This window comes from Juglans regia, chromosome 11, assembly GCF_001411555.2.
Source record: "Juglans regia cultivar Chandler chromosome 11, Walnut 2.0, whole genome shotgun sequence".
Classification (NCBI taxonomy): Eukaryota; Viridiplantae; Streptophyta; class Magnoliopsida; order Fagales; family Juglandaceae; genus Juglans; species Juglans regia.
The window spans coordinates 28,126,747-28,152,169 of record NC_049911.1 but is presented as its reverse complement, the minus strand read 5'-3'; the positions used below and the strand labels follow the sequence as shown (position 1 = coordinate 28,152,169).

Below are 25,423 nucleotides of genomic sequence, written 5' to 3'. Positions count from 1 at the left end.
GATGTGGATGAAGTCAAAGATACAAAGAGCCTAATACGATCCAAAGGAAAAGAGGTCAAAAGCTTATTGGTTCAAAGGTCCTAAATAATCGGGCCAAACCCAATTTAAAGTTATTGGGCCCACGAAAACTATTACTTCAAGTGATTACCCACTAAAGTGAGCGTAGATCAAGCTTGCACGCCTCAAAGCGTAATTACGTCGCTCACGACTTAAAAATGGGTCCTGAATTAAACTTTGATGTTTTAACTTTGAATGAACTGCAAGCTACGCATCCTTCAGGGCCTTCACTTAGCACTCGCTTCACTTTTCGGGTTTCGGCTGCCAAAATCTTTAAGAGTGGCTAGAGTGACAAGTCCACGATATTACAAAACTTGTATATTATGAAAGAAAATTTCTAATCAATTCTCAGTGGGCCAGAGGCTGAACCCATTGCCAGACACCCTGGGTCGTGGTTGGTCAGTCATTCCCTAAATCAACTTACAGTGTCACCGTACCGCTCTAACATGAGCGAGGTTGACATGCAGAATATGCAGCAATCAGCAGAGTATATATACACATGATACTGCACTATTCTTTGAAGTCAAGCAACATTTGCTGCTTTTTAAGTGTTTCTAGTGGCTTTTGCTTTATCTCCTTCGGTGGATCAGTACTCTTTAGCTGCGGTTTAGCGAGAGAGAATATGGAAAAGTTGTCGGGGCTGAGCCACCTCTTCATGACGATCTTTCTCCACAATTTCTCCACTTTTATGGTGATCCCAGCCATCACTGATGTTACTATGTCGGCACTTTGTCCCGGAAGAGACGAATGCTCTCTGGCCATCTACCTTTCTGGGTTTCAACAAGCGGTATTAATTCTCTTTTATTTTCTTATGCCTTATTTATTTACTATCATTTTTCCATTCTCAGTAGCTGCAAGCAAACGTTTCTTTTACATTATAATTACATGCCGGCATATACAACTTTTAAGGTTAGTTTGCCATGCATGCAATCTTTATTACTCTAACATGAATGTCAAGACATTTTCACTGAACGGATGCTTATAAATTTTCATTCGATCGTTTAATGATTGAGGAAACAATGTTTCGGAACTGTAGCTAAGCATGCATGACTACTCCTGCAATTGAAATTTCTGATCTCTGTCTGATCTCCCCCGCTCTCCCTCTGATCTGAGTCTCTCTCATCAAACGAAATTTCCCATCAGCTGCACGAGGTTTCCTTCTCGTCTCTCTGCTCCTTCGTTTCCAAAGAATTTGCAGAAACTTCCAACTAGATCGCCTGGCCCACAACCTCTTTTTAATTTACCATCTAGTGTATATAGTAACAATATAAAATGCGCTTTCTGTACATAGTGCCCTTGATCTATTTTTTGCACAAAATTAATATTCCTGTACGTTATGTCTTTTATCTAACGTACACTTGTCTGATCAAAGTAATAACATCAACATGGCATCTCACACTTTTGGGCCATTGGCTCAGGTAACGCCCACGGTTCCAATCACTGGTGATTGATCGATCCTATTATATATTCATATCTATTTCTCACCTAACGAATTCCTACTACCTTGACTTGTCATCGTTTATTAAGCTTTAAATTAATTAAAACAAATAGGTTATTTAAAGATTGGTAGAAAATATTCTGCCTACAAGTTACAAGGAGATAACAGCTAACATCGAAATGACATATATATTATATAGAGTTATCCATTTTTCTAACATTATCTATGTCTCGCTTAGTGATGTGCCATCGATCAATCACGTGAAGTACTGTTAACTCAATTTTTAATATTTTTTGTAATAAATTTAACAACTTTCAATAGTGTTATTTCCTTAGCATATAGTCCATTAATGGGCATCCTTTTTAAGTTTCAAGTAATTTTTAGACAAACTGCCATATTTCATCTTTCCACTAGAACCCGATCGAATATATAGTCTTCCTTTTATAATCCGTTTACGCACCTGCATGCATATATGATTTGTCTGATTACATGTTGTATTCTAAGTTTTGTGATTAATTGATGGTGCAGATTATAGGTCTGGGAACACTCGTAATGATGCCTCTGGTGGGAAATCTCTCCGACAAGTACGGGCGGAAAGCTTTGCTCACAGTTCCAATGAGTCTCACCATCATTCCCCTAGGTATATATATAACTATTATATATATATATATATATACGATTTTCTCTCTAGCAGAGTTAATCTAAAATTATATTCCAATCATAATATTTTTCTCTTTATTTTTCGGGAAAAATGAGATATCAAATTCCCTGTTTTCTACGTCGACTGTCATGTTGAGTTGAAGTTGGACTGAGATCCTTAACTGCATGCTATTTATTTATTTTTTAAACAGTTAGTAGTCTCACGACTCTCACCATCATTCCCCTAGGTATATATATAACTATTATATATATATATGCAATTTTCTCTCGGGTTGAGTTAACATAAAATTATATTCTAATCATAATATTTTTCTCTTCAGTTTTCGGGGAAAATGAGATATCAAATTCCCTATTTTCTACGTTGACAGTCATGTTGAGTTGAATTTGGACTGAGACCCTTAACTGCATGCTATTTTTTTTCTTTTTTTAAACAGTTAGTAGTCTCACCATCATTCCCCTAGGTATATATATAACTATTATATATATATATATGCAATTTTCTCTCTCGCTGAGTTAACCTAAAATTATACTCTAATCATAGTATTTTTCTCTTCATTTTTCGGGGAAAATGAGATATCAAATTTCCTGTTTTCTACGTCGACTGTCATGTTGAGTTGAAGTTGGACTGAGACCCTTAACTGCATGCTATTTTTTTTTCTTTTTTTAAACAGTTAGTAGTCTCACCATCATTCCCCTAAGTATATATATAACTATTATATATATATATATATATATATATATATATCTATGCAATTTTCTCTCTGGTTGAATTAACCTAAAATTATATTCTAATAATAGTATTTTTCTCTTCATTTTTTGGGGAAAATGAGATATCAAATTTCTTATTTTCTACGTTAACTGTCATGTTGAGTTGAAGTTAGATTGAGACCCTTAACTGCATGCTATTTTTTTTCTTTTTTTAAACAGTTAGTTGCTTTCGCTACGTTTATCTATTGAAGTCGTGATAGATAGATGACCTTCCAACACAAAAGTCACGAATATCGATAGACCCATCAAATTAATGACTTTAATGATAATAATTCTCAAGCTTAAGAGGGAGGAAGTCAATATCTTTTTATTCGTGGGGCCGGCCCCAACCAATATATAGTTAGTATATACCTATAACCTATTGTAAGATGATTTTTCATCTCGTATCATACAACTTATAAATTTCTATTTGGATTTTCAGAATTTTTTTACGGAATTCTAGAATCTAGAGTGAAAGAAGGATAAACACATAAAGTGAATTTCTCGAACATCATTAAATGCTCACTAAATATTATGAAATCCATATGTATCTATCTCTCGTACTATAAATTCTATAATTTGTTGGGAAAAAAAAAACTTTAAGAGATCTAAAAAAAAAAAACTCTGAAATAAAATCTTTTTTTTTATTATTGACAATATTATAGAAGGGCTATTCTTAATATATAATGCTTATTAAATAACTTAGTTGAATTAATATATTCCCGAAATCATGACTCCAAGGTCACCATCTAGCTTCTACAGCCAGAAATAGCGACAATTCATTATTTTAAGGCAACGAAAAGCAGGTGGTTTGTAGGATATTGAATGAATTGATAATATGTGGTGACAGGCATATTGGCGTATAGCAGGGATAGGAATTTCTTCTACGCCTACTATGTCGTCAGGACTCTCACTGCAATGGTCTGTGAAGGAAGCGTTCACTGCCTTGCCCTTGCTTATGTGGTAAAACAACCTTCTCTCTCTCTCTCTCTCCCCTCAAGCTGTTCCTAATTTCCAGCTTGAAAAGTTACACAAGTTTAAATTGAATCTTTCGTGGGCCGAAAAAAAGGAAAAGACTAAATATGTAGTTGGGCTTCCGCTGAATCAGCCCATATCGTTGATTGCATCTTAGAACCACAAACAGCAAGGGCCCAATCAATGTGGAGGGGGAAAAAAATCTTTCCTGCGGCCTGCCGTACCGCCCAGTATCTGCGTCTCAGATACTTTCCAGTTTCCGGTGCAGTTCCCCTTCCACATCTGCAGTCGAAAATAGAAAAATGGATTCAGATTTCTTAGAATATCGTCTGGAGTAGGAAAAAGATAAGATAAACGTAGAAACTGAATTTCACAGTAGTTATAGCATCCAAAACATAGAAAATTTAGAGAATCTGTTGTTTTTTGGTAGGCGGATAATGTTTCAGAGGGGCGAAGAGCATCAGCTTTCGGCGTTCTATCGGGGATTGGATCCTCTGCATTCGTCTGCGGGACCCTATCCACCCGTTTTCTCTCCACGTCTTCTACTTTCCAGGTCCTCTTTCTTCCTCTAAATAACATAAACAGATCCCTCGGGCTTCATGTAATTTCCCAGATGGTCCTTATATAGTGCACATATATATTTAAACGACTTGTCGTTAGGTTGCGGCTTCGGTGGCTGTGATTGCAGCGGTGTACATGAGGGTATTCCTCCCGGATTCGGTCGTAGACGACGGTCTTTCCGCTCCAATTCTCTCAAAGGATAAACTGCACATTACTCAATCGGATGGAGAATCGAACAGGAATGGTACGCTGGTACTCAAAAGAATGCCTTCTTTGGAGGATATGGTCTCCTTGCTCAACACTAGGTCCGTGAAGTTTAATTTCCCTTTGTTATCCCACCCCTCCTCCTCTGATTCTTGGAAAGAAATTTGTAGTCCATGAATAGGAATGCTTTTAACGATTCTTGTTTGGACTAAATTTGCAGTTCGACGTTTTCCCAAGCTGCAGTCGTTTCCTTTTTTAGCAATCTTGCAGATTTTGGCCTTCATGGTTCCATGATGGTACTTTTCTATTTCCATAAATTAGACACACATTTTCGATTCCTGCACTTGTTTATAGTGGCTCTAAACTGGTGGGTTTATTTTTGGTGGTGGCTTGTTATATTAATATTAGACGATTCAAGCTTTATGGTCTTGTTTACATTTCATGTTATCCAGTGTGTTACTAATTTCTTAAGCGTGTACTTGAAATTTGCAAGCACGTAGATGTTAGCTATGTTAGTCAACTTTTCTTGCATGTGAAGAGGATACTGATGAAATCTGCATGCCTCCCATATTCTATAATTAAGCTATGCTCCCACTAGTGTGTGCACCGAGGGTCATTAAAAATCTTGAGGAATCAAAGAAAATAATGTTTATCCACTGAAAAAGCATACATGGTACAATGGAGTCTTTACTGTTGATCAATTATTTTCATATATGAAAGTGGAATCGTGAACTCTTTATCAAAATCCGGGGCCTGCTGGATAATAATATGGATACTTTACTCATTTGGATGCGTTCGTTCGGCATTTTTCTCTTCTTTTCAAGACTTCAGACATATAAGCTTGATTGAATTATTACATTTTATGACTTTGTGATCTTAATATTCTAGTATTTTGGTTATGTTCAATGCGTAACATCTTGAGTCTGCTGTGCATATTGAATTAAAGAGAACATGCAAATTTAGTCTGAGAGTTTAATATGCTAATGTCTATTGCAACTTCTCAAGGGGCTGTTAGAAGCTGAAAATGAGTAGTCTGGGTTTGTACTCAATCTTTGCTGGTACTCATTGTTATTTTATTTATTCTTCTGGAATGATAGTATCTGATTTCAAATAGGTGTCAGTCAGTGCAGAGTTGTCTATGCCTCTTATGCTGATCAAGGGAGAACGATTTTGTTCATGCTTAATTGATCTGAACTGATTCCTGGTCTTTTTAACAAATATTATCTTTTTGAAAAAAGTTTTTATGGCTGGGTAAATAAAAATTCATGAATTAGAATTGCTTAGATCTTTGCAGCTGGTGCGTATAATCAGACATAGTTTTGTGCAAGTGGAGTCGTGGACCCTCTAATTCTACAGGAGTTGTGGAGTTCAGATTTTTTATTTTCTATGCAGTATTACTTAAAGGCCAGGTTTCATTTTAACAAGGACCAGTTTGCTGACTTAATGGTCATTTCTGGGATTGCAGGGACCATATCACAGGTATGTCACAGATTGTTTGTATTGGTGCCGCTTGCATTCCTCTTGCGTTTTCGTTTTCAATATAACTGAAAATTGAGGTATGCCTAAAAAATTCTAAAACTTGAAGCAATCATGCAGCTATTTCTCATGCCTACATTGGTTCCTGCTCTAGGAGAGGCAAAGCTGCTTTCAGTAGGGCTCTTATTTAGCTGTGCACATGTAAGCTCCTTGTCTCTCTGTAATAATTTCCTTGCATGCTACAACGACTTGAGCATAAGAACTTCTGTCAAAGTTGATTGTCACTTACTCATAGCAAAAGTTCATTGTAGCACGTTGGTATGTTCTCGTTTAAGAAATTTATGACCTTGAATGCAGATGTTTCTTTACAGCATTGCGTGGTCCTTCTGGGTACTTCTTTGCAACTTTACTTTCGGATACAAGTGTCTTCCTTTTACTTATGTTCAATTTGCTTTCTCCATTATATTTCTGAATACTAATTGTATTCCTTTAAAGCATATCTGGTATATGCTCCAGCTTACTTTGACCTTGCTCTAATATGGCTAACATTTTGAATGATAGGTTCCTTATGTCGCTGCTATGTTCTCTGTTATTTTTTCTCTAGCACATCCATGTGTGAGTTTTCTTCAATTTTCTAGTTTCAGTCTATGACATTTACTGGGATGTAGTCTGTTGAAAAAATTACTTTTGAATGTGCAGATGAGGAGCATTGTTTCCAAACAAGTTGGGTCCTGTGAACAGGCAAGTTTTCTTGAAGTGTCTGCTCAACTTTTTTGCTGATTGGCATTGTTTTTAGAGTGTGCTGGCATCATTCTGTTAAAAACTATTTTGATGTCATTAAAGAATGCAATGGATTGTTTTTTCTTGTAGTGAGTTGCAAAAATATTTCTGCATTCAGTGTAGACTTGAACATGTGTCCTGTTTAGTGCAGATGATTTCTTTTTTACACGGGTTCTAGGTTTTACATCTGACTAGTCTTTTTTCTTTTCTTTTCATTCCCCGTCTGTTACAGGGAATGGCTCAAGGGTGCATTTCAGGCATATGTTCCTTTGCCGGCGTTGTTTCTCCCTTAGCTTTCTCTCCTCTAACAGGTGATTGGAAATTTAATGGAGTCTTTTATCAGTCCCAAGAGCCAATTAAACTAACAACATTAAATTGTTCTTTCAGCTTTATTCCTGTCTGATCGAGCCCCTTTCAATTTCCCTGGATTTAGCATTATGTGCATTGGATTTGCTATGGTAAGAGAGATTTTACATTATGACAAAGATGTGGATTAAATTTAGTTGTGGTCATTACCTGAGAGCACTCCTCTTTTTTACAGCACAAACCTGCAATTCACTCTTTCTGCATTTAGATGGTCTATCAATTAAGATTTGTGATTTTACACCAATACAGAAATCCATATGTGATTAACACCAAATTGTAGACTGCCATATGTTAGTTGGATGTGGTTATCTAATCTACCAGTCTATACCATTTTAATGCCTTTGATAACAATGTTTTCTTGTTAATTTTGAGGTCTTAAGGTTTGTATTTTGCTTCTTTATTTAAGTATCTCAATATGTAATATGTATTTTTATAGCTTTACTGTATATACTTTTCCAGTTGCGGTGTCAATTCTCAAGACAATTTTTATATGTATAGATGATAGCTTTCGTTCAGAGTATGATGATAAGGGTGGCTCCTCCCTTGATAAGTAACGGAGGCGGCGGTTGCAACCATGCAGAGGTCTAGTTTTCAACATTGCAAATGCTCCAAACTGGAAGTATTCTCCTTTGTATTCTAAAACCTTTCATTATTACATATAACAAAGTATCGGGTAAAAAATGTAGAGCTCTCAAGCTGCAACAATCATCTTGCCCCGGTAACATGAGCATCTGTAAATCACTCCAAAGCATTTGCTTGCATCGATCGCATGGGGAATACGTTCGAGATCATGGCAACAGATTTTATATTGTAATGGCTGCCTTCAAAGTTGATACGGTGAAGAAATGGCAGGCTTCAGTTTATTTTTCAAAAGCACGTCAATGGTAAAAATCTTTGTATGTTTGCATTTTCAGGACATGATGCATGCCTTTGAACACTTTTTACTTTTTGCCACAGTTTGGACATGAATAAATAGTGTAGAAGAGAAAAGGGCATGCTCCTTGTGGAATGGATGGCTTACGGCTATATTGTAGCGAACGTTTTCTCCCCTTTGGGTTAGACAAAAATATTCAGGTCCATAAATATTCAAGAGAAATATTACGTACAGTCGTAAAATGTGTAAGTATTGTATAATCATTTTAAAAAATGAGAGATTTATTATTAAAATTTTAATTTTTTTAATATGAATCTTATATTTATTTAATTTTTTTAAAATAATTAGACGATATTTACGTATTCATGACTTTTAACTTTTACAACGCTGCTACGTACAACCGGCTTGCGGAATCGCAGTGCAACCGGCTGTTATTAAATTCATTTCTTGAATTAAGAAAAAGATGGCCCATCAAAAAGAGATGGGACCACCACTGCCCCATTGCTACGACGAAACCTTAGGAAGTTTCAGGATTCTTTTCGTATAGCTCCATTGCTACAGATTCTCTCAAGTTAATCCATCTTTGGCTCCTCAGTTTCTACTACTACCATTACCCCAACCATCGCTTCCCTGCTTGCATCTAGCTTTCAGCAACAAAATTTCATCAATGATGGTATCACCCAAAAATTTCCAAAGCTCAGCGCCATTTGAAGGCTTGTAAATAGTGAGTAATAGTGAAGCTCATCAGATTGTCATGAAAGAAGCCATTGCATAACCAAAAATTCATACTTACGTCGTTGAGGTTTAAACATTATATAGAACTAAAAATGAAAATCAATAGGTTCTTCAAATTTAAAAACCGAGAATCATATCGTGCTTCAGCCAAGCCTTTGCTCTTATGGAATAGACGGACGAAACGCAGCAACACCACCTCTCAAACAGATCTTCGACCTCAACCTCAGACGAAACACATTTCGGAACCCATTTATAGATGAAAGAAACACTGTCTGGAAAAACTACCGCCATTAGCTTCTTCCCACTGCTTGGCCTTGTGGGGCTTTTACTTTATTCAATCAATTTGTTTTGCCCCAAGGCTACAAAACTCATTCAAAAGTTCTGTAAGGGTTGGCTTCTTGGAAAGTGGCATTCATGGGAACTGGAGTAGAGTTAACAAAAAAATAAAAAGGAAAAGAAGGAAAAGGTTGAAAGTGGATGGTCAAATGAAACGGTGAGTTTCTTATCCACGTTGGCACCGATTCCCCAAGGATTCTCACAACCGGTTGCACATATCATTTTTCTAACTTTTATTTCTTAATATCCAATTGCCCTTGGCAACTCATTCAAACACTTGAAAAGAGGACTAGCTTGCACAATCTTTATGATGTAGCTGGTCACATCTCAATTTGCCAAGAGAACAAAAATAAATAAATAAATAAAACTGAGTCATCTGATTTTTCTTGTTTTTGACAAATATGAAAGTAATTGGCCGTTCTCGTGTATCTTTTTTTTGACAAGGAAAGTCGCGTCAGCGTCAGCGTCATCGTCAATTTAACTTCTGAAAGTCAAGTGAAAAGCCTGGTGAAGTGCGAAGCCCAATCAGGCACTATTAGCAGTAACACCGGTGCATTGGCCAGCACAACTCAGATAGATGAGCTTAATTATTTATTATATTTTATGTTTTAAATTTAAAAAATTTATAATAATAAATTGAGATGAATTTTTAATTTGAATTGGAGCATATTGAAACTGGGATGGTGCTAGCATGACGGTCAATATTTCCGAAGTACCGTTAATAATTCTTTTTTTTTATCATTTTATTTTTTATTTTTTATTCTCTTTAATTATTAAAAAAATTAAAAAATATATTATTTTATTAATAATCACATTTTGAATTATTAAATAAAAAAATTAAAATACTCAAAAAATAACTTTAAACAGTAATATTAAAAAGATTATCTAGTTTAAGCACTGAGAATATTTTAAATATTTTCATAATATCTCACTATTATTTATTATTTTATTATTATTTATTATTATTTAATATTTTATCATTATTTTGTTACTATTATTCACAAAATTAATGAAAATAGTATCCAAACGTAAGCAACTTGGGGCGTTTGGCTTCAACTTCTTCACCTCTTCCCCATTTCATCTCTAACTCCTTAACAGTAATTGAGAGTTTAGTGAAGAAATGTGCACATGTATTATATTTTTCTGAGAAATCTTACTATGGGGTTCTAGTTATACCCATCATTTTGATCTATTGACGTGGCATACTTATTAAAAATTTAAAAATGCATATAAAATAGTAGAGAATTTAGAATTTCAGTCATTTTATTTTTATATTTTCAGACGCTATTTTATTTAAAATATATATATATATATATTAATAAGCCATGTGTTACCATATCAATATAGACAAAGTGGGCGGTATAACAAGGATATCATGGTAGGATACTCTATTTTTTTATAGTATATTTCACAACAAAATTGCAGGAAAATAGTAGTAGTGTTGAATCATGTAAATTTCTCTCTCTCTCTCTCTCTCTCTCTCTCTCTCTCTCTATATATATATTGTTGTTTATTATATGCGAGCCAAAAGATATTTACCACAGACACAATGGGTGATACATATTTCCAATAATTCTTAAGAAAATTTTAGAGCTTAGAGCATGATAGAATGAGAGAGATATTTAAATAAAGTGGATCTTATATAATATAATATTACTTGATAAATTCACTAAAATAATTATAGGTTTCGTTTGGAAAGTAAATCCATCTCAACTCATCATTATGATTTTTTTAAATCTCAATACAAAATATAATAAACAATTCAACTTTTTCAAATTCTAAAATAATAATAATAATAAATAATATTCTAACAATATTTTATCATCTCAATCTAACTCAACTCAACTCAATTTTACATCCAAACGCACTCTAAACCTAGTTAGATTTATTTTATGTGCTCATCTCTCATTCTATATCTCGTTGTAAACCATAAAATACAATAAAAAAAATTTAAGAATACAAATATCACTTCTCATATCACAAAGATAAAATCAAATGAGTTTTGGTATAAAGAAGCTATTGTGCAACACAACACTTATAGTGTAACTCATTATAACTTTAAAAAAATAAAAAGATCAAGCCTGATATGTTGGGTGTATTAAAAAAAGGTGTGCTAATTTTATAAAAAATATATATATATATATATATATTTATCATCTCTACATAACATTCTGTATATATTTTTTAAATTTTTTTTCTCAAATATGTAATGTATTGATGTTGAGTATAATAATTAAATTAGTTTAAAAAAAATAAAAAATAAAATAAGTGTGACGTGTGTTATGTATAATGATAAATAGAAAAGTACCATTATTAATATAATTAATATATCATTAAATAAACTTATAGATATAATTTTTCAAAAACACGTCAAATCGAATTGTATAGGCTTTGAGTTGTATAACACGAGAGTGGTAACCGATAAGGCTAAATGATTTTTTTTTTCTTTAATTTTTTTTTTCATACATATGTTTTATATTCTTAAACATTTAAAAAAGAAAAAGAAAAAATTCACAAATTTAATTAAAAATACTTACTTAACAATTAAGTAAAAAAATATAATAAAAAAATAAAATATCAATCGGTGACTTTTGTAGTCTAATGCAGCAAGTCTTTGTTTCAACTGCACTTGTAGTTATCTATGGTGCTACTTTCAACATCTAATTCCTCTAGAAAAACAATCATTAGCCGAGAGTAGGTCTAGTTTGTTTTTATAGATGATATGAATAGTGATTAAAATTAAATATTTAATAAAATATTTTTTTATTTTAAAATTTGAAAAAATTTGATTTTTTATTTATTTTTTAAATTTAAAAAATTATAATAATTAAATAAAATGAAATAAATTGAAAAAAATTGTGAAAAACGTAGCCACGCAAGTTTCTTTCTCGTCAATAAATTCAAGTTGTGTGCCTCCATGATCCATCTTCCGTTGTCGGCAACCTAACAAAACAACGCCCATATTTTTCGTAAATGCGCGCCACAGGTCCACGTCTGCCTCGGTTGTAGCCGTTTTAAGATTTTGATTCCACCCTGTCTTCTACCTGTAATTGGTCAACATTTTAATTTCATTAAATTTTTATAGCTAGACTATTTTGTGGGCTGAATAAAATGGACATATTTATGTAATGAAAAAATTAGTCCTAAAATAACCCCACATTCCTAGCTAATAATTCTTAGAATATCCAAAGATTTAGGCTGTATTTAGATATTAAATTAAGCTCAATTTTTTTATGAATAATAATGAGTTGAGTAGTTAAATGAGTTATGTAGGATCTATCAAAATTAAGTTTAAAGTATGTTTAAATGTTAATATGGGTTTAATACATTTTATGAAAAGTTGAAAAATATTGTGGTCTATATATAAAAAGGTTTTGAGTTGAGATAAATTTAATAACTTGAAAATTTGGTATTTAGATGTTAAACTCAACTTAAAGTTAGATTAAGTTCAACTGAGTTCAGCTGAATCTTGCAACCAAACGTAGTCTTAGTCTGATATGCTAATTATTCAAGATATTTAGGACTAATATCCCAAATATTCCCCTAAAAAAAACATACTAAAAATACAAGAGGTAATATGTTATTTTTTTATTAACTTTTATAAATTTAGGGATTTTTTCATGCTCCAATAAAAGATATATGTATAGTTGTTACATAAGACACTTATAGATTTCACTTGCCACATCCTCACAAATTTAGAGTAGTTTCAATAAGAATATTTGTAATAAAATCTTAAGGGTCAATTATAAATTTAGTTGAGTTGCTACGTTTTTAGAAAGAGAAATGATATTTACATTCGTGAAGTGCGTAAACGCCGTGCAATCTCTTTAAAAAAAATGAGTAAATATGGAGTCTACATTGAAAAATTAATTTTTTAATAATAGGTCTTATTCTCTTTCAAAACGATTACGTAGTATTTACGTACTATATAATTATATGTAACATTACTTTTTTAAAAATTAAGATTTGGGATTCGATTTTTATAAAATCGATATTTAAATTTTAAAGAATTTACAATTTATAACTCTGTCATGAAATTGTTATGTGATGTTAGTATTCCACAAGTCAATTTTTGATTTGATGATATAACATATTAACTCCATGTACTTATCAAAAACATATTAATTCTATGTACGAGTCAATTAAATACTAAGACATGATAATCTTTCATTAATTTTTAAAGGAGATTGACCGAATTATACATTTTTTAAATTCAAATATTATTTATAAAAATTAAAAACCTATACATCATCGAAAACTCAAATATTAATTTTGAAATTAATACAAATTTTAATGAATTGGAAGGAAAAAGACATCTTGAAGTCGGATCAAGAGCAGTAGGTGGTTGCCGGTTGCCACGGCCGTAGAATTCCCTTTTATTGGATTTTCCGCTAAAAGGAACATTTTTTATTGAGTAATTATGCATAATACTTTCATCTTATTTTAATTATATTAAATAATATATAATATATTTATTATTATTAAATGATAAAAAATATATATAATAAACAATTATTTAATAATAATAAATATGTTATATTATATTTAATAGAATGAAAATAATATGATAATATGATATATAAAATTTTACTTTTTTATTAAATAAAAAAGGACGGAATAACATTCTCTTGTAATAAAGGAGTAATGATTTATATCATATTTTTTATAATATATGTAAAATAAGATATTTTTATAAAATAATATTATTTTTATATGATATTTTATAATAATATCTCTTATTTTAAAATATAATTATGAAATATATTGTAAAAAATATTATGTATTTATCTTTTGATAGGGTTACTATCTTATTACTATCTATTTATTACTCTTTTTATATTTGATTTTTTAAAATTTTTTAATTTTACTTAATGATTAAGGAAGTGTGTATTAGTAAATATATATATTTTTTTAATTTTTTTTAGTGATTAAGAATGTTAAAAAAATACTTAAAAAAAGAATAAAAAAATAAAAAAACTTCAAATACCTTTTGGTAGTAGATGGATAGTAATAGAGTAGTAAGCCTATCACAATTTTTTTTATAATAAAGTAGGCTTCAGTAAGTAGAGCATTCTCATTGGCTTTGCCAAATGAGAAAATTATTTAAAATTTAGATAATTTGTATAAAAAAACTCTACATTAGATTGGCCATCTTCAAAATAATTTACATTTTTACTATAGTCATTGGCTAAATATAGAGAATTATAATTGGTTCTCTAAATATTAAAATATTAATTTCTCACTCAAAGCAAACAAATTAAATTAATTAGAATATAATTAACATTTAACATTTAGAATATAATTATTATTAACATTTGATAGTATTTTTTTAATATTAATTTAATTAGAATATAATTATTATTAACATTTAATAATATTTTTTGATATTAATTTAATTAAAATATAATTATTATTAACATTTAATAAAACTTTTTTGATATTAAGTAAATGTAAAAAAATATGATATTGACTAAATTTTAAAGATGTATTTACTCAAGCCAATGAGAATGCTCTAAGTAGGTTAACTGCTCTCCACGTGTCCATTTTTATTTATAAATATAGCTCGGGACACCAATCACAACCAATTGCCCGTTACCCCCACCCTCCCACCAAACCCCCACGTCTGTCTCTCCCTCCCTCCCTCCCTCCCACCTCTTTCCTTACCGCCTTCAGTTTTCACCGTTGGCGTCGCCGGAGTTACGGAAGGAAAAAAAAAAAAGAAAAGAAAAAAAAGAGGAAACGGATAGGAGAGGGAGAGAGAGCATCGTGCTCTATATGTAAAATATACAATACCCGACGCCCGGTTACTACGGTGATCGCCCGCGCGTATCGTCCCTCCATCCCCTATCGCTTCGCATTACCAGGTGGGTCTTAGATTTTCACTCAGCTTCCATGGCCGACGATAAATTGGACGCCCTGGTGTACCTTCACGGCGATCTCGATCTGAAAATCATAGAGGCCCGATGCTTGCCAAACATGGATTTGGTCTCGGAGCACTTCCGCCGATGCTTCGTGGCATTCAGCACGTGCCGATCACCTTTCTTTAATAAGAAGAAGCACCAGCACAAAAAACACGGGAAAATCATCACCAGCGATCCTTACGTCACGGTCTGCCTCGCCGGAGCTACCGTGGCTCGCACTCGGGTCATTTCCAACTGTCAGAATCCCGAATGGAACGAGCACTTCAAGATCCCCCTTGCCCACCCGGCCTCTCACGTGGAGTTCTACGTGAAGGACAACGACGTGTTTGGCGCCGATCTGATCGGAGTTGCCTCCGTATCGGCTCAGCGAATCCTAGCGGGCGAGGCTATCAACGACTGGTTCCCGATAATCGGCTCGTTCGGGAAGCCACCGAAGCCCGACGCCGCCGTCCGTATCGAGATGAGGTTCACGAAATGCGAGGACAATCCATTGTACCGGTACGGAATCGCGGCCGATCCGGATAATTTCGGTGTCCGAAATTGTTACTTTCCGGTTCGGCAAGGAGGTTCGGTGACGCTGTATCAGGACGCGCACGTGCCGGAGTCAATGGTGCCAGAGATAGAACTGGATGATGGAAAAAAGTTTGAGCACGCCACTTGTTGGGAGGACATATGCCACGCAATACTGGAGGCACACCACTTGGTGTACATTGTGGGGTGGTCCATATATCATAAGGTGAAGCTGGTTAGAGAGCCCTCGAGGCCGTTGCCTACTGGTGGGAATTTGAATTTGGGGGATTTGCTCAAGTACAAGTCCCAGGAAGGTGTGCGAGTTCTGCTCTTGGTTTGGGATGATAAGACTTCCCACAGCAAATTCTTTATTAATACTGTACGTTTGAACTTATCTAGTACGTTTTCTTGGTATCTCGATCACTATTCGATCACTTATCTTTTTCTTTTTCAACTATGCTTTGGTTCGGTAAAAGTTGCCATTCTTTTTTCCGACACATTGTTGTTAATATTACCGCTTGCTATTTGTAATCAAGTATTCGAATAAAGGTGTAACATCTTTAATCATTTAATTGGGTCCTTTGCTATAGTTGGAAATTTCTCAACTAGTCACCAAGGAAACAGACAGTCGGAAAGGGTGATTAGATAGGGTGATTAGATGAGATAGTTTTAGATGAAAGTTAAATAAAATATTATTAGAATATTATTTTTTAATATTAATATTATTTTGAAATTTAAAAAATTGACGTAGATCAGATGAGATCGGATCGTTTTTGTATCTGACATAATTTATATGAAATTGCACTTTACATGTGCAAATATGCTGGTCTGTAGTTTACGGATTTACATTGTGTAATTTACCTGATGCAAGCTATAATCACCTATCACCAAGATCAAATGATGTTGTGCGTTCTGCTCGGTGTCCTTTCCGTTACAGTTTCTCAAACTCTACTGATAGGTCCTTTTATGCAGACTGGAGTGATGCAAACTCATGATGAAGAAACGCGGAAGTTTTTCAAGCACTCTTCCGTTACGTGTGTGCTTTCACCCCGATATGCCAGCAGTAAGCTTAGCATTTTCAAACAACAGGCATGCTTTATACCATGGCTTAAGTAAATTTAGCACTTATATGTAATTCTTTCAATGGTTTGTGATGTTTTTTCATAGAAAACTGCTTACTCTGATGTTGAAGATAGTTAAACCATTTAATTTGACATAGGAGGAGGAGAACATCTTAAATGCATGGAATTTATTCTACGCATGTTATATTATTTTCCAATTTAGCCATCTATAAGGGAAAATAATACTTAGTCTTTGTTAGTTTATTATATTAGTTCCTTAAACGTAGAAGGAAAAACTTGAAAAGACAAAAATTGTGTATTGGATATAGCATGAAGCCTGAATTTTAATTTTGGTCTTGATGATTGAACAGACTGCTGACTGTTATCTCATGGCATCTGTCTTTAGGTTGTTGGAACCCTGTTTACACATCATCAAAAATGTGTGATTGTGGATACGCAGGCGTCTGGAAATAACAGGAAGATTACTTCTTTTATTGGAGGTCTGGACCTTTGTGATGGCCGGTATGATACTCCTGAGCATCGACTATTCCGTGATCTTGACACTATTTATCAGGATGATTATCATAATCCAACAATTTCGGTGAGTATTGATATCTTTGAACTTTTGTCATGTTTTAAGAATAGTGAGCTACTTTTTGCATTCTTCCTACATTAGGTAAATCGATCATCATTGGTAATTGTCAGCAAATTTCTCAGTAGAATAAGAACAAATTTCGTGCAATCTGTTATATCTGTGGGCTCATTCGTGACCTGTACCGGTCATTAGCTTACGCTTGTTGTACTTGTCAGTGCCACTGATGGGTATTTGATTTAAATAAAAATTCTGCTAAAAACATGTCACCTCATAAGTAGCGTGATTCCACATCCTGGAGCAGTGTAACTACTTTTTGCAACTCACATATGAGTGATCTTTCTCATTGCTTTCTTTTTAAACACAGGCGGGAAGTAAAGGTCCAAGGCAACCATGGCACGATTTACATTGCAAAATAGAAGGGCCAGCTGCGTATGATGTGCTCACTAATTTTGAGCAGCGTTGGAGAAAAGCCACAAAATGGTCAGAGTTAGGCCTGCGTCTCAAAAGGGTATCTCATTGGCACGATGATGCTTTGATAAAGTTGGAACGCATCTCATGGATACTTAGTCCTTCCCCATCAATGCCAAATGACGACCCTGCATTATGGGTTTCCACGGAAGATAATCCCGAGAACTGGCATGTTCAGGTTAACTAGTCTGCCTGTCCTCGAGTGAAGCTTAAACAATTTGATCATCATTGTCGAGTTCTACTTAATCTCAGTCTTTTATTCTGAAATTGACAGGTTTTCCGCTCAATTGATTCAGGGTCTTTGAAAGGATTTCCTAAAAATGTTTATGATGCTGAGGCGCAGGTTAACTATTTTCTTAATTAAAACTACTGTTCATAAGTGTGATGACTCTAGATACATCGATGTTGGTGAAAAATTATTGCAGTGGCATACATCACTGAATTTTAAACTTATATTTTGATAATTGGGAAGTTCTTTGGTTTTTTCTTTGCTGCAGAATCTTGTTTGTGCAAAAAACTTGGTTATAGACAAGAGCATTCAAACGGCATACATCCAGGCAATCAGAACTGCCCAACATTTTATATATATTGAGAATCAATACTTTCTTGGCTCATCCTACGCATGGCCATCTTACAAAGATGCAGGTTTTAGATCCATCTCCACAATTAGAACATTGAATACATCTTTATACACATTTACATTACTCAAATTCAACTTACTCTATTGTAAACACTTGTGTGTGTGTGTGTGAGAGAGAGAGAGAGAGAGAGGTTCGTGCTTCCAAAGCATATCATTTTGTACACATATCAAAGATTACACGTTTTTTTGTACTTGTGACATCTTATAAACATCTTTTGCAGTCTTGCTTTACAGAACTTATATAAAGTCTGTTGCATAGCTTGTATTCCATTTACAAATTTGAATTTCAATAACTACTTCAAAAATTGTGGAAACATTTTGGATTGATATTTTCCTTATTGGTTGTGGTTGTCATAATATGTACTTAATGATCCTATTTGCACAAATTGTTCTCATCATGACATTCTGCTGGGTTACTTTGTATTTTCTTCATTGAACATTCCTTATTTGTTGTGGTTGTCATAATCATGTACTTAATGATCCTATTTGCACAAATTGTTCTCATCATGACATTCTGCTGGGTTACTTTGTATTTTCTTCATTGAACATTCCCTCATAGTGACTCCCTTTTTGGCTTGGTCAGGTGCCGACAACTTAATTCCAATGGAATTGGCATTAAAGATTGCTAGTAAGATAAGAGCCAGGGAGAGATTTGCAGTGTATGTTGTCATGCCAATGTGGCCTGAAGGCCTCCCTTCATCTGCCTCTGTGCAAGAAATTCTCTTTTGGCAGGTAATGCATGTAATGCTTCCATAATTTAATTACAAAGAAAAACAACTAGAGATGATTATGACAGTTAAGGACGTTGAAAACTTGGTAAGGGAGATGCCAACGATGAGATTAGGTTGCCTTTTTTTTTTTTTTTTTCTCAGTTAATACATGCTGATTTAGCATTGCTTATTTGTGGAGGTTTTGGTCTTTTGCTTTTCTCAGACGCAAACTATGCAAATGATGTATGAAGTCATAACACGAGAGTTGAAATTGATGCATCTTGAGAGTGCACATCCCCAGAGCTACCTAAATTTCTATTGTCTTGGTAATCGAGAAGAACTGCCCAAAGAAGTGTCAGTTCCACCTAATCTATCTTCTAAGAATGGGGATATGGTAATCTTGCTCTATGATACTTATTTTCCATTGTTTTAATTTGAATAGTCAGTTTGTAAACTTGAAAATTTTTGGAGCCCAAATATGTCTAAGGGTGCTACAAGGTGGTCAACTAGACTCCCAATCCAGGACTAGCGTAGTCAAAGTAAACAGTGCAAATTTATGTATATTTACATGTGAGAGAGAGAGAGAGAGAGAGAGAGGGGAAATGTATTAGTTTTATTTTGAATGAGCATTGGTTCAATTCACCAATGGAATTCTATGAGTCATTTTAAAAGAGATTGGTTTTATAAGCATTAGTTTAATTCACTAGTGGATTTTTCTGAGTGAATTTAAAAGAGTAGAGTTTTACATACTATGCAAAAAGGTGTGAAAATGAGTTTTATATTTTTACTAATTTTCAGGTTTCCACTTCACAAAAGTTTCAAAGGTTTATGGTCTATGTACATGCCAAAGGTATGATTGTAGATGATGAGTACGTGATAATAGGGTCTGCCAATATCAATCAAAGATCGTTGGCTGGTTCTAGAGACACTGAGATAGCCATGGGTGCATATCAGCCCTATCACACCTGGGGTAAGAAGAAGGGTCATCCACATGGCCAGGTGCGTATATTCACCTTGGATGGATTACATTGCATTCTTTGTTGCGTCGTGGCAAGTTTTGGTAGATATCCCAGAGGTGGCATGAAAACTTTACCGCCTTGCTTTAGTTGACCATTGAGAATTTGGGTATAGCATGTTTAGGGAATAAATGAAAAAAAAGACTGCCTCATTGACTAATCAACATAGGCTAATGGCCAAAAAACTATGGCTCATATAATGGTATGCTCATAGTGCGATTCTGTGTGAATAGTTTTTTGATATTCACTGTTGTATAAAATCCTTAATAAGCATGCAGATGAGTCTTTGCTTTTTTATCATTGTTGTTTTTGATATGGAAAACAGTTGCTGTTCTTAAATTGACAGAATTGCTCGATACGATGGCAGGTATATGGATATAGAATGTCTCTGTGGGCAGAACATTTGGGGAAGTTGGACGATTGCTTCAAGGAGCCTCAAGATTTAGCTTGCGTGAATAGTGTGAATAAGATTGCTGAAGATAACTGGAAGAAGTACACGGCAGAGAGTTTTACACCATTGCAGGGGCATCTTCTTAAATACCCTGTTCAGGTAGATGCCAATGGAAAGGTAGGTCCTTTGCCCGGACAAGAGAGTTTTCCAGATGTTGGTGGTAAGGTGCTTGGATCCCGCACTACCCTTCCTGATGCTTTAACTACATAAGGTTCACCAATTTTCTTGTGTTCCTAATCTGACGTGCCTTCTTTTCGGCATGAATGAGGGGTCAAATATGGTTTAAAACCGGCTTGAGGGACAGACTACAGTACAGGAGCCTTCTCCAATTGTAGGCTAGATCTGCTTGCTACCAACATTTTGCACAACACAATGTGTTTTGCATTGTAATCCTACATGTATACTATTCAATTCTTTGCTGTGATCTGGTTCTTCAATTTTGGAAATCGAAATTCTTTAATCTAATGAAATAATATATATTTATATTTATATACCTGAATAAAGCAGTTTGTTGGCGACTTTTTCATCCACTTCCATATAATGGCTTCTGGCCACATGCATATATCCAATCCTTGATAATGTTGCCTGTTCCCAGGTATTAAATTTTTTTATAAAAATGTTGATGAACTTCAGATGATTGTGCAAATTTATCTTCCAATTTTACCTCAAAATCAATCGGTTAGAGTCAAATTTACGTTGCATTATCCACTGATCTGCCTATCTATTTCTTTCACATAATTTCATCTACCGATCTGCATTCTTAGAGCTACCATATTTCTTACATACTAAGCTTTACTAACCTTTCCAAAAATAAAAGTACAAGAGAGATATGCCTCTCTTGTACTTTAATTGACGGTCAATTTTCCCACCATGCCAGCTCCCTGGCGAGGGGAACAATAGAACGAGTAGCTAGCTACCCTTTTCAATCAAGGTCACTGCGTATACCTCCTGGGGCATTGAGGAGGTCCTCCTCGGACATGGAGATCTTCCCCGCGTCAACACCGCTGGGAACTTCATCCTCGTGGAAAGCCAATGACCCGTCATCACCACCAAGCAAGACCTCTAAGGCCATTGCATTGCTGCCGTGGCCACAACAGTAACACCGACATCCTTGAGCGTGAGGCCTTAACGCTGAGCCTTGGGACTGGAGAGGCCGATACTTTAGCAGTGCCACCGACTTTGGCTGCACCGGCCACTTTTAGGCTCGTGAATGATGGGATGGCAACAGCTGCAGAGGCCATGGATATGTAGTTTTATGGTTTTTCTCTATGTTATTGTTTGTGTCGGAAGTTGGAGGATATCAAAAGGGGCAGAGAAGAGGGCTGGATTTTAAATAGAGTGGGCAGAAGTAAAGTTGCCTTTGTGTGGTACGAATTGGTGGAGGGATCTGTGGTCGGATATATAACGAATGGGAATGATTTATGGGTGAAGGGGTTGCTGCTACTGGCTAGGCCATGACGTGGCTGGATTTTCTGATGTACATGAAGTGGAAATGTGAGAACTAAGAAGTATGCCAAATTAGTGAAGGATAATAGAGTTGTGCATGAGAAAATGGGTGAACAAAAATGAAACACCCTGTTTAGTTGTTGTCAAGTTATTCTTAATTTGGCCTTGAAATGATCATGGGAGGTTTTTCATTTATATGATCGTACGTGTTTACTTGGGAGCTAGCATTTCATCACAGATATTTAATTCCCCCATGCATATGCTTTATAAAATCTTAAAAGGTATCTCTGACTTGTAACTCTACACGTAGTATGAAAACAAGTGAGATCAATTACAAATCATTTTTCGTATTAATCATACGACAACAAGCAATGACTTTTTAGAAATAAAAATAAATAATTTTGTAGCTAAACAAAAATATTTTACTCAAAACATCTCATATTATATGATATAATGCCATCCCATGAACTCATGCGATGGATTAAATCACCACTTCAGCTAGCTGTATTCTTGAGTACTACTGATCACAGGATTGAGAAAATTATTTATATATATTAATTTTTTTATACGTTAATTATTATAATGTAATTATATTAATGGTGGGGATAAAGGGCCTAGGGCTGTTAATTAAAAGGCTTATGAATATTTTTAGTTCTTTTGCTTTTTGTTTATAATGAGTTAATTACTTTATCTGTCATTTTTTCTGTTAAGAATATTAGCATGCATTTATAACGTTAAAATATTAATTTTTTCAACAAATCTTTTGATCCATTTTGACACGCATTTACGTTACGTATATTTTTTTCCCCATCTCCATCATAGATGTTAGATCATGCATGATGATCATGATCTCGTGCAAATATGTGCCATGATTATTATATAATGAAAAAAATGTCAAAAATGTTTTAATTGCACGGCATGAACTACAACATCTTCTAATTGTTTTGTTGACAGGAATATTCACCAATGTGATCATCGGTGACGTATATACGGATGTTTAATTTTCGGGATCACTAGCTTTCAAAAATTGCGAGCTTACAAAATTCCTCTTGTTGGGTTAACTAATCATTAATTATTGAATGGTTTTTTTTTTTGGTTTACTTATGATTTGAGAAGATCATAACTCTGATTTTATGGCCTCTTATAATAATAATAAAAAAATATTGGTAAAATATTATTTTTTAATATTATTATTATTTTAAAATTTTAAAATATTAAATTATTTATTATATTTTGTATGAAAATTCGATAAGATGAGTTGAGATCGACTCTAAATCTAAATGAGACGTAATTGTAAGCTTGCACTCCAATAATGGGGCTCCTTAGATCGATGAGTTTTCGTGTTCAAATTTTATCTGAAGATTCAATCTAGCTAGTTCCATGAACAAATTGGTGGAGCTAGCTAATTAGATGCCCTCCATGCATGCCTTCAATATAAATTTTTAACAAAAATAAATGTACGGGCTTTGAAGTGTGAACAAGATTCGTATAGCTAGTAGCACAAGATTTATTTTTCCTTTTTTAAATAATTTATCTACTTTCGAGGGTTACGAGAATATCTTAAGAATAAGAGTAAGTCTACATATAGTCTTCATTTGAGGACTATTCATGCAAGCACATACAGTTATGTTTAAAAAAAATTAAAATTACAATAATATCATTTTTAAAATAATATTTTTTCCCTTTCTAACCTCATTTATCAATAAGATAGACTGCACACATAGTCTTCCATATAAGATTATAAATAGAATTTCTCTAAGAATAATTATACGATTACTAATTTTTACCACCAATTTACTTATCAATAGTATATTTGAAATTTTTATATTTTTATATTATTTACTTTTAAGTATTTTTTTAACATCCTTAATCATTAAAAAAATTAAAAATTATATTTTAATTTTAAAATAAAAATAATATTAAAAAATAATATTTTATTTAATTCTTAATTTTAATTTGAATAAAAATAAAGGTCGCCTAAAAGTAATATGCATGCCTCTTGACCAGAGAGAATGAAACAGATGCCAAATAGTTTATTAGATTTTTCATAAAAAGGGACAATTTAATTAGTATTAATACATTTAAGGTGGACAAAAAGCCAACGGGGAAAGCCGAAAGCCTATACTCTAGCTTGGATTGGAGTAGGCCAAGTAAGTCAAAATGGCGGATGTACTGAACCCATTGAAGTTGGACCCAGCAGCCGCCGTATAAGCCCCCATATCGGGAAACACAAGCCAGTCGTTGACCTGAAGTTCCGGTAGCTGGTGACCCATCAAAACCGTATCAAGCGCATCGCACGTGGGCCCAAAAACGGTTGAGCTGTAGGTCCTGCCTCCCTTGCACGTGGGGTTTGCACGGTTGGACGTGCATGCTAGAGGCGTGCATGTCACGGTTGCATGGTCGTATAGTATGCAGTTCATGGATCCGTAAATCCCATCGTTGATCCAGTACTCTCTCAGCTCACCTCTGACGCGCTTTCCGATGATGTTCGTGGCTAGCGTGAAAGTTGACTCTGCGAAGAATCTCCCTGGTTCTGCCATGATGGATAAGCCTGGATCGCTGGCGAAATACGATTGCAGTGCGCCATTCACGGCTGAAGCCGCTTCGTTAAATTGCGGGTTGGCCGTGAAACCACCGCCGATGTTCAGCACCCGCATTCGAGGCATGCCAAGCCGAGTAGCCGTCTCAAAAGTTGTTTTAGCCGCTGCTATAGCTCGATGGTAAGCACGCGAATCTTTGGCCCCACTTCCGATGTGGAAAGAGACACCGGTGACGGTGAGTCGTGCAGAGAGAGCGGCTTGGAGGAGTGGAGCGACTTCTTCCGGAAGTGCACCGTACTTTGGGCCCAATGGACAGCGTGCTCCACCGTCATCCGGAGCCTTGATCCGAATAAGCAAAGCACATTTCGGGTGCCATTTTCGAATCTTCTCGATCTCGTCTTTCGAATCGAAAGTTGTTAGGTTAACGCCAACAGTCGCAGCATACTTGATGTGGGACTCCGCTTTACAAGGATTGGCAAAAACAATGCGATCGGGAGAAACCCCAAGTGACAATACGGCCTCCATCTCGGCTCGACTTGCGCAGTCAAAACTCGACCCTAGTTCCGCCATGGTCCCGAGGAAAGCCGGGTCTGGGTTGCACTTGACGGCATAGTAAGGTCGAACCATTGGGAGGGCCCGTGTCCACTTGTCCATGAGACTCGTGACCGCACCTAAATCAAGCACGTAAAAGGGTTCTCTTGACTCTTGCTTGCTAAAAGCAATGGACTGCATGAAATCGCTCAGCCCACCTTTTGATATGGTTGTAATCCTCTTACCTCTGATCCCTGGAGAAGCCAGTATAGCCTGTAGGCTTTTTGGGCCCGACCCCATGGCTAGGAATGGCTTTAATTAAGAA

The 25,423-nt window shown here is 34.8% G+C and overlaps 3 protein-coding genes and 1 pseudogene across 3 annotated transcripts; 2 read left to right on the top strand and 2 right to left on the bottom strand.

Annotated features, from left to right (window-relative positions):
- The first annotated feature begins 478 nt into the window (after positions 1-478).
- LOC108981011 (hippocampus abundant transcript-like protein 1) lies at positions 479-8,354 on the top strand. The gene is made up of 14 exons (XM_018952082.2): positions 479-844; positions 2,024-2,135; positions 3,753-3,865; positions 4,308-4,430; positions 4,538-4,743; positions 4,863-4,938; positions 6,035-6,121; positions 6,239-6,319; positions 6,476-6,508; positions 6,680-6,733; positions 6,818-6,859; positions 7,131-7,209; positions 7,286-7,356; positions 7,763-8,354. The coding sequence occupies exons 1-14, from the start codon at positions 557-559 to the stop codon at positions 7,850-7,852; spliced, it is 1,455 nt and encodes a 484-aa protein (XP_018807627.1). The 5' UTR covers positions 479-556; the 3' UTR covers positions 7,853-8,354.
- Positions 8,355-14,812: 6,458 nt separating this feature from the next.
- Positions 14,813-21,068, top strand: LOC108981014 (phospholipase D delta-like). Its single transcript, XM_018952085.2, has 10 exons — positions 14,813-16,019; positions 16,613-16,729; positions 17,108-17,302; positions 17,661-17,942; positions 18,039-18,107; positions 18,262-18,409; positions 18,988-19,136; positions 19,338-19,508; positions 19,913-20,113; positions 20,498-21,068. The coding sequence occupies exons 1-10, from the start codon at positions 15,102-15,104 to the stop codon at positions 20,789-20,791; spliced, it is 2,544 nt and encodes an 847-aa protein (XP_018807630.2). The 5' UTR covers positions 14,813-15,101; the 3' UTR covers positions 20,792-21,068.
- A 358-nt stretch (positions 21,069-21,426) lies between these two features.
- LOC108981012 lies at positions 21,427-21,822 on the bottom strand (annotated as a pseudogene).
- A 2,302-nt stretch (positions 21,823-24,124) lies between these two features.
- LOC108981013 (ornithine decarboxylase-like) lies at positions 24,125-25,423 on the bottom strand. Its single transcript, XM_018952084.2, has one exon. The coding sequence runs from the start codon at positions 25,396-25,398 to the stop codon at positions 24,154-24,156; it is 1,245 nt and encodes a 414-aa protein (XP_018807629.2). The 5' UTR covers positions 25,399-25,423; the 3' UTR covers positions 24,125-24,153.

Excerpts from the sequence above, each read along its gene's own strand:
- LOC108981011 (XM_018952082.2), top strand. The coding sequence starts at position 557 with ATGATACTGCACTATTCTTTGAAGTCAAGCAACATTTGCTGCTTTTTA. Across the intron at positions 6,734-6,817 it reads TTTCTCTAGCACATCCATGT|ATGAGGAGCATTGTTTCCAA; the intron begins GTGAGTTTTCTT and ends TTGAATGTGCAG. Across the intron at positions 7,357-7,762 it reads TGTGCATTGGATTTGCTATG|ATGATAGCTTTCGTTCAGAG; the intron begins GTAAGAGAGATT and ends TTATATGTATAG.
- LOC108981014 (XM_018952085.2), top strand. The coding sequence starts at position 15,102 with ATGGCCGACGATAAATTGGACGCCCTGGTGTACCTTCACGGCGATCTC. Across the intron at positions 17,943-18,038 it reads CCGAGAACTGGCATGTTCAG|GTTTTCCGCTCAATTGATTC; the intron begins GTTAACTAGTCT and ends TGAAATTGACAG. Across the intron at positions 18,410-18,987 it reads GCCATCTTACAAAGATGCAG|GTGCCGACAACTTAATTCCA; the intron begins GTTTTAGATCCA and ends TGGCTTGGTCAG.
- LOC108981013 (XM_018952084.2), bottom strand. The coding sequence starts at position 25,398 with ATGGGGTCGGGCCCAAAAAGCCTACAGGCTATACTGGCTTCTCCAGGG.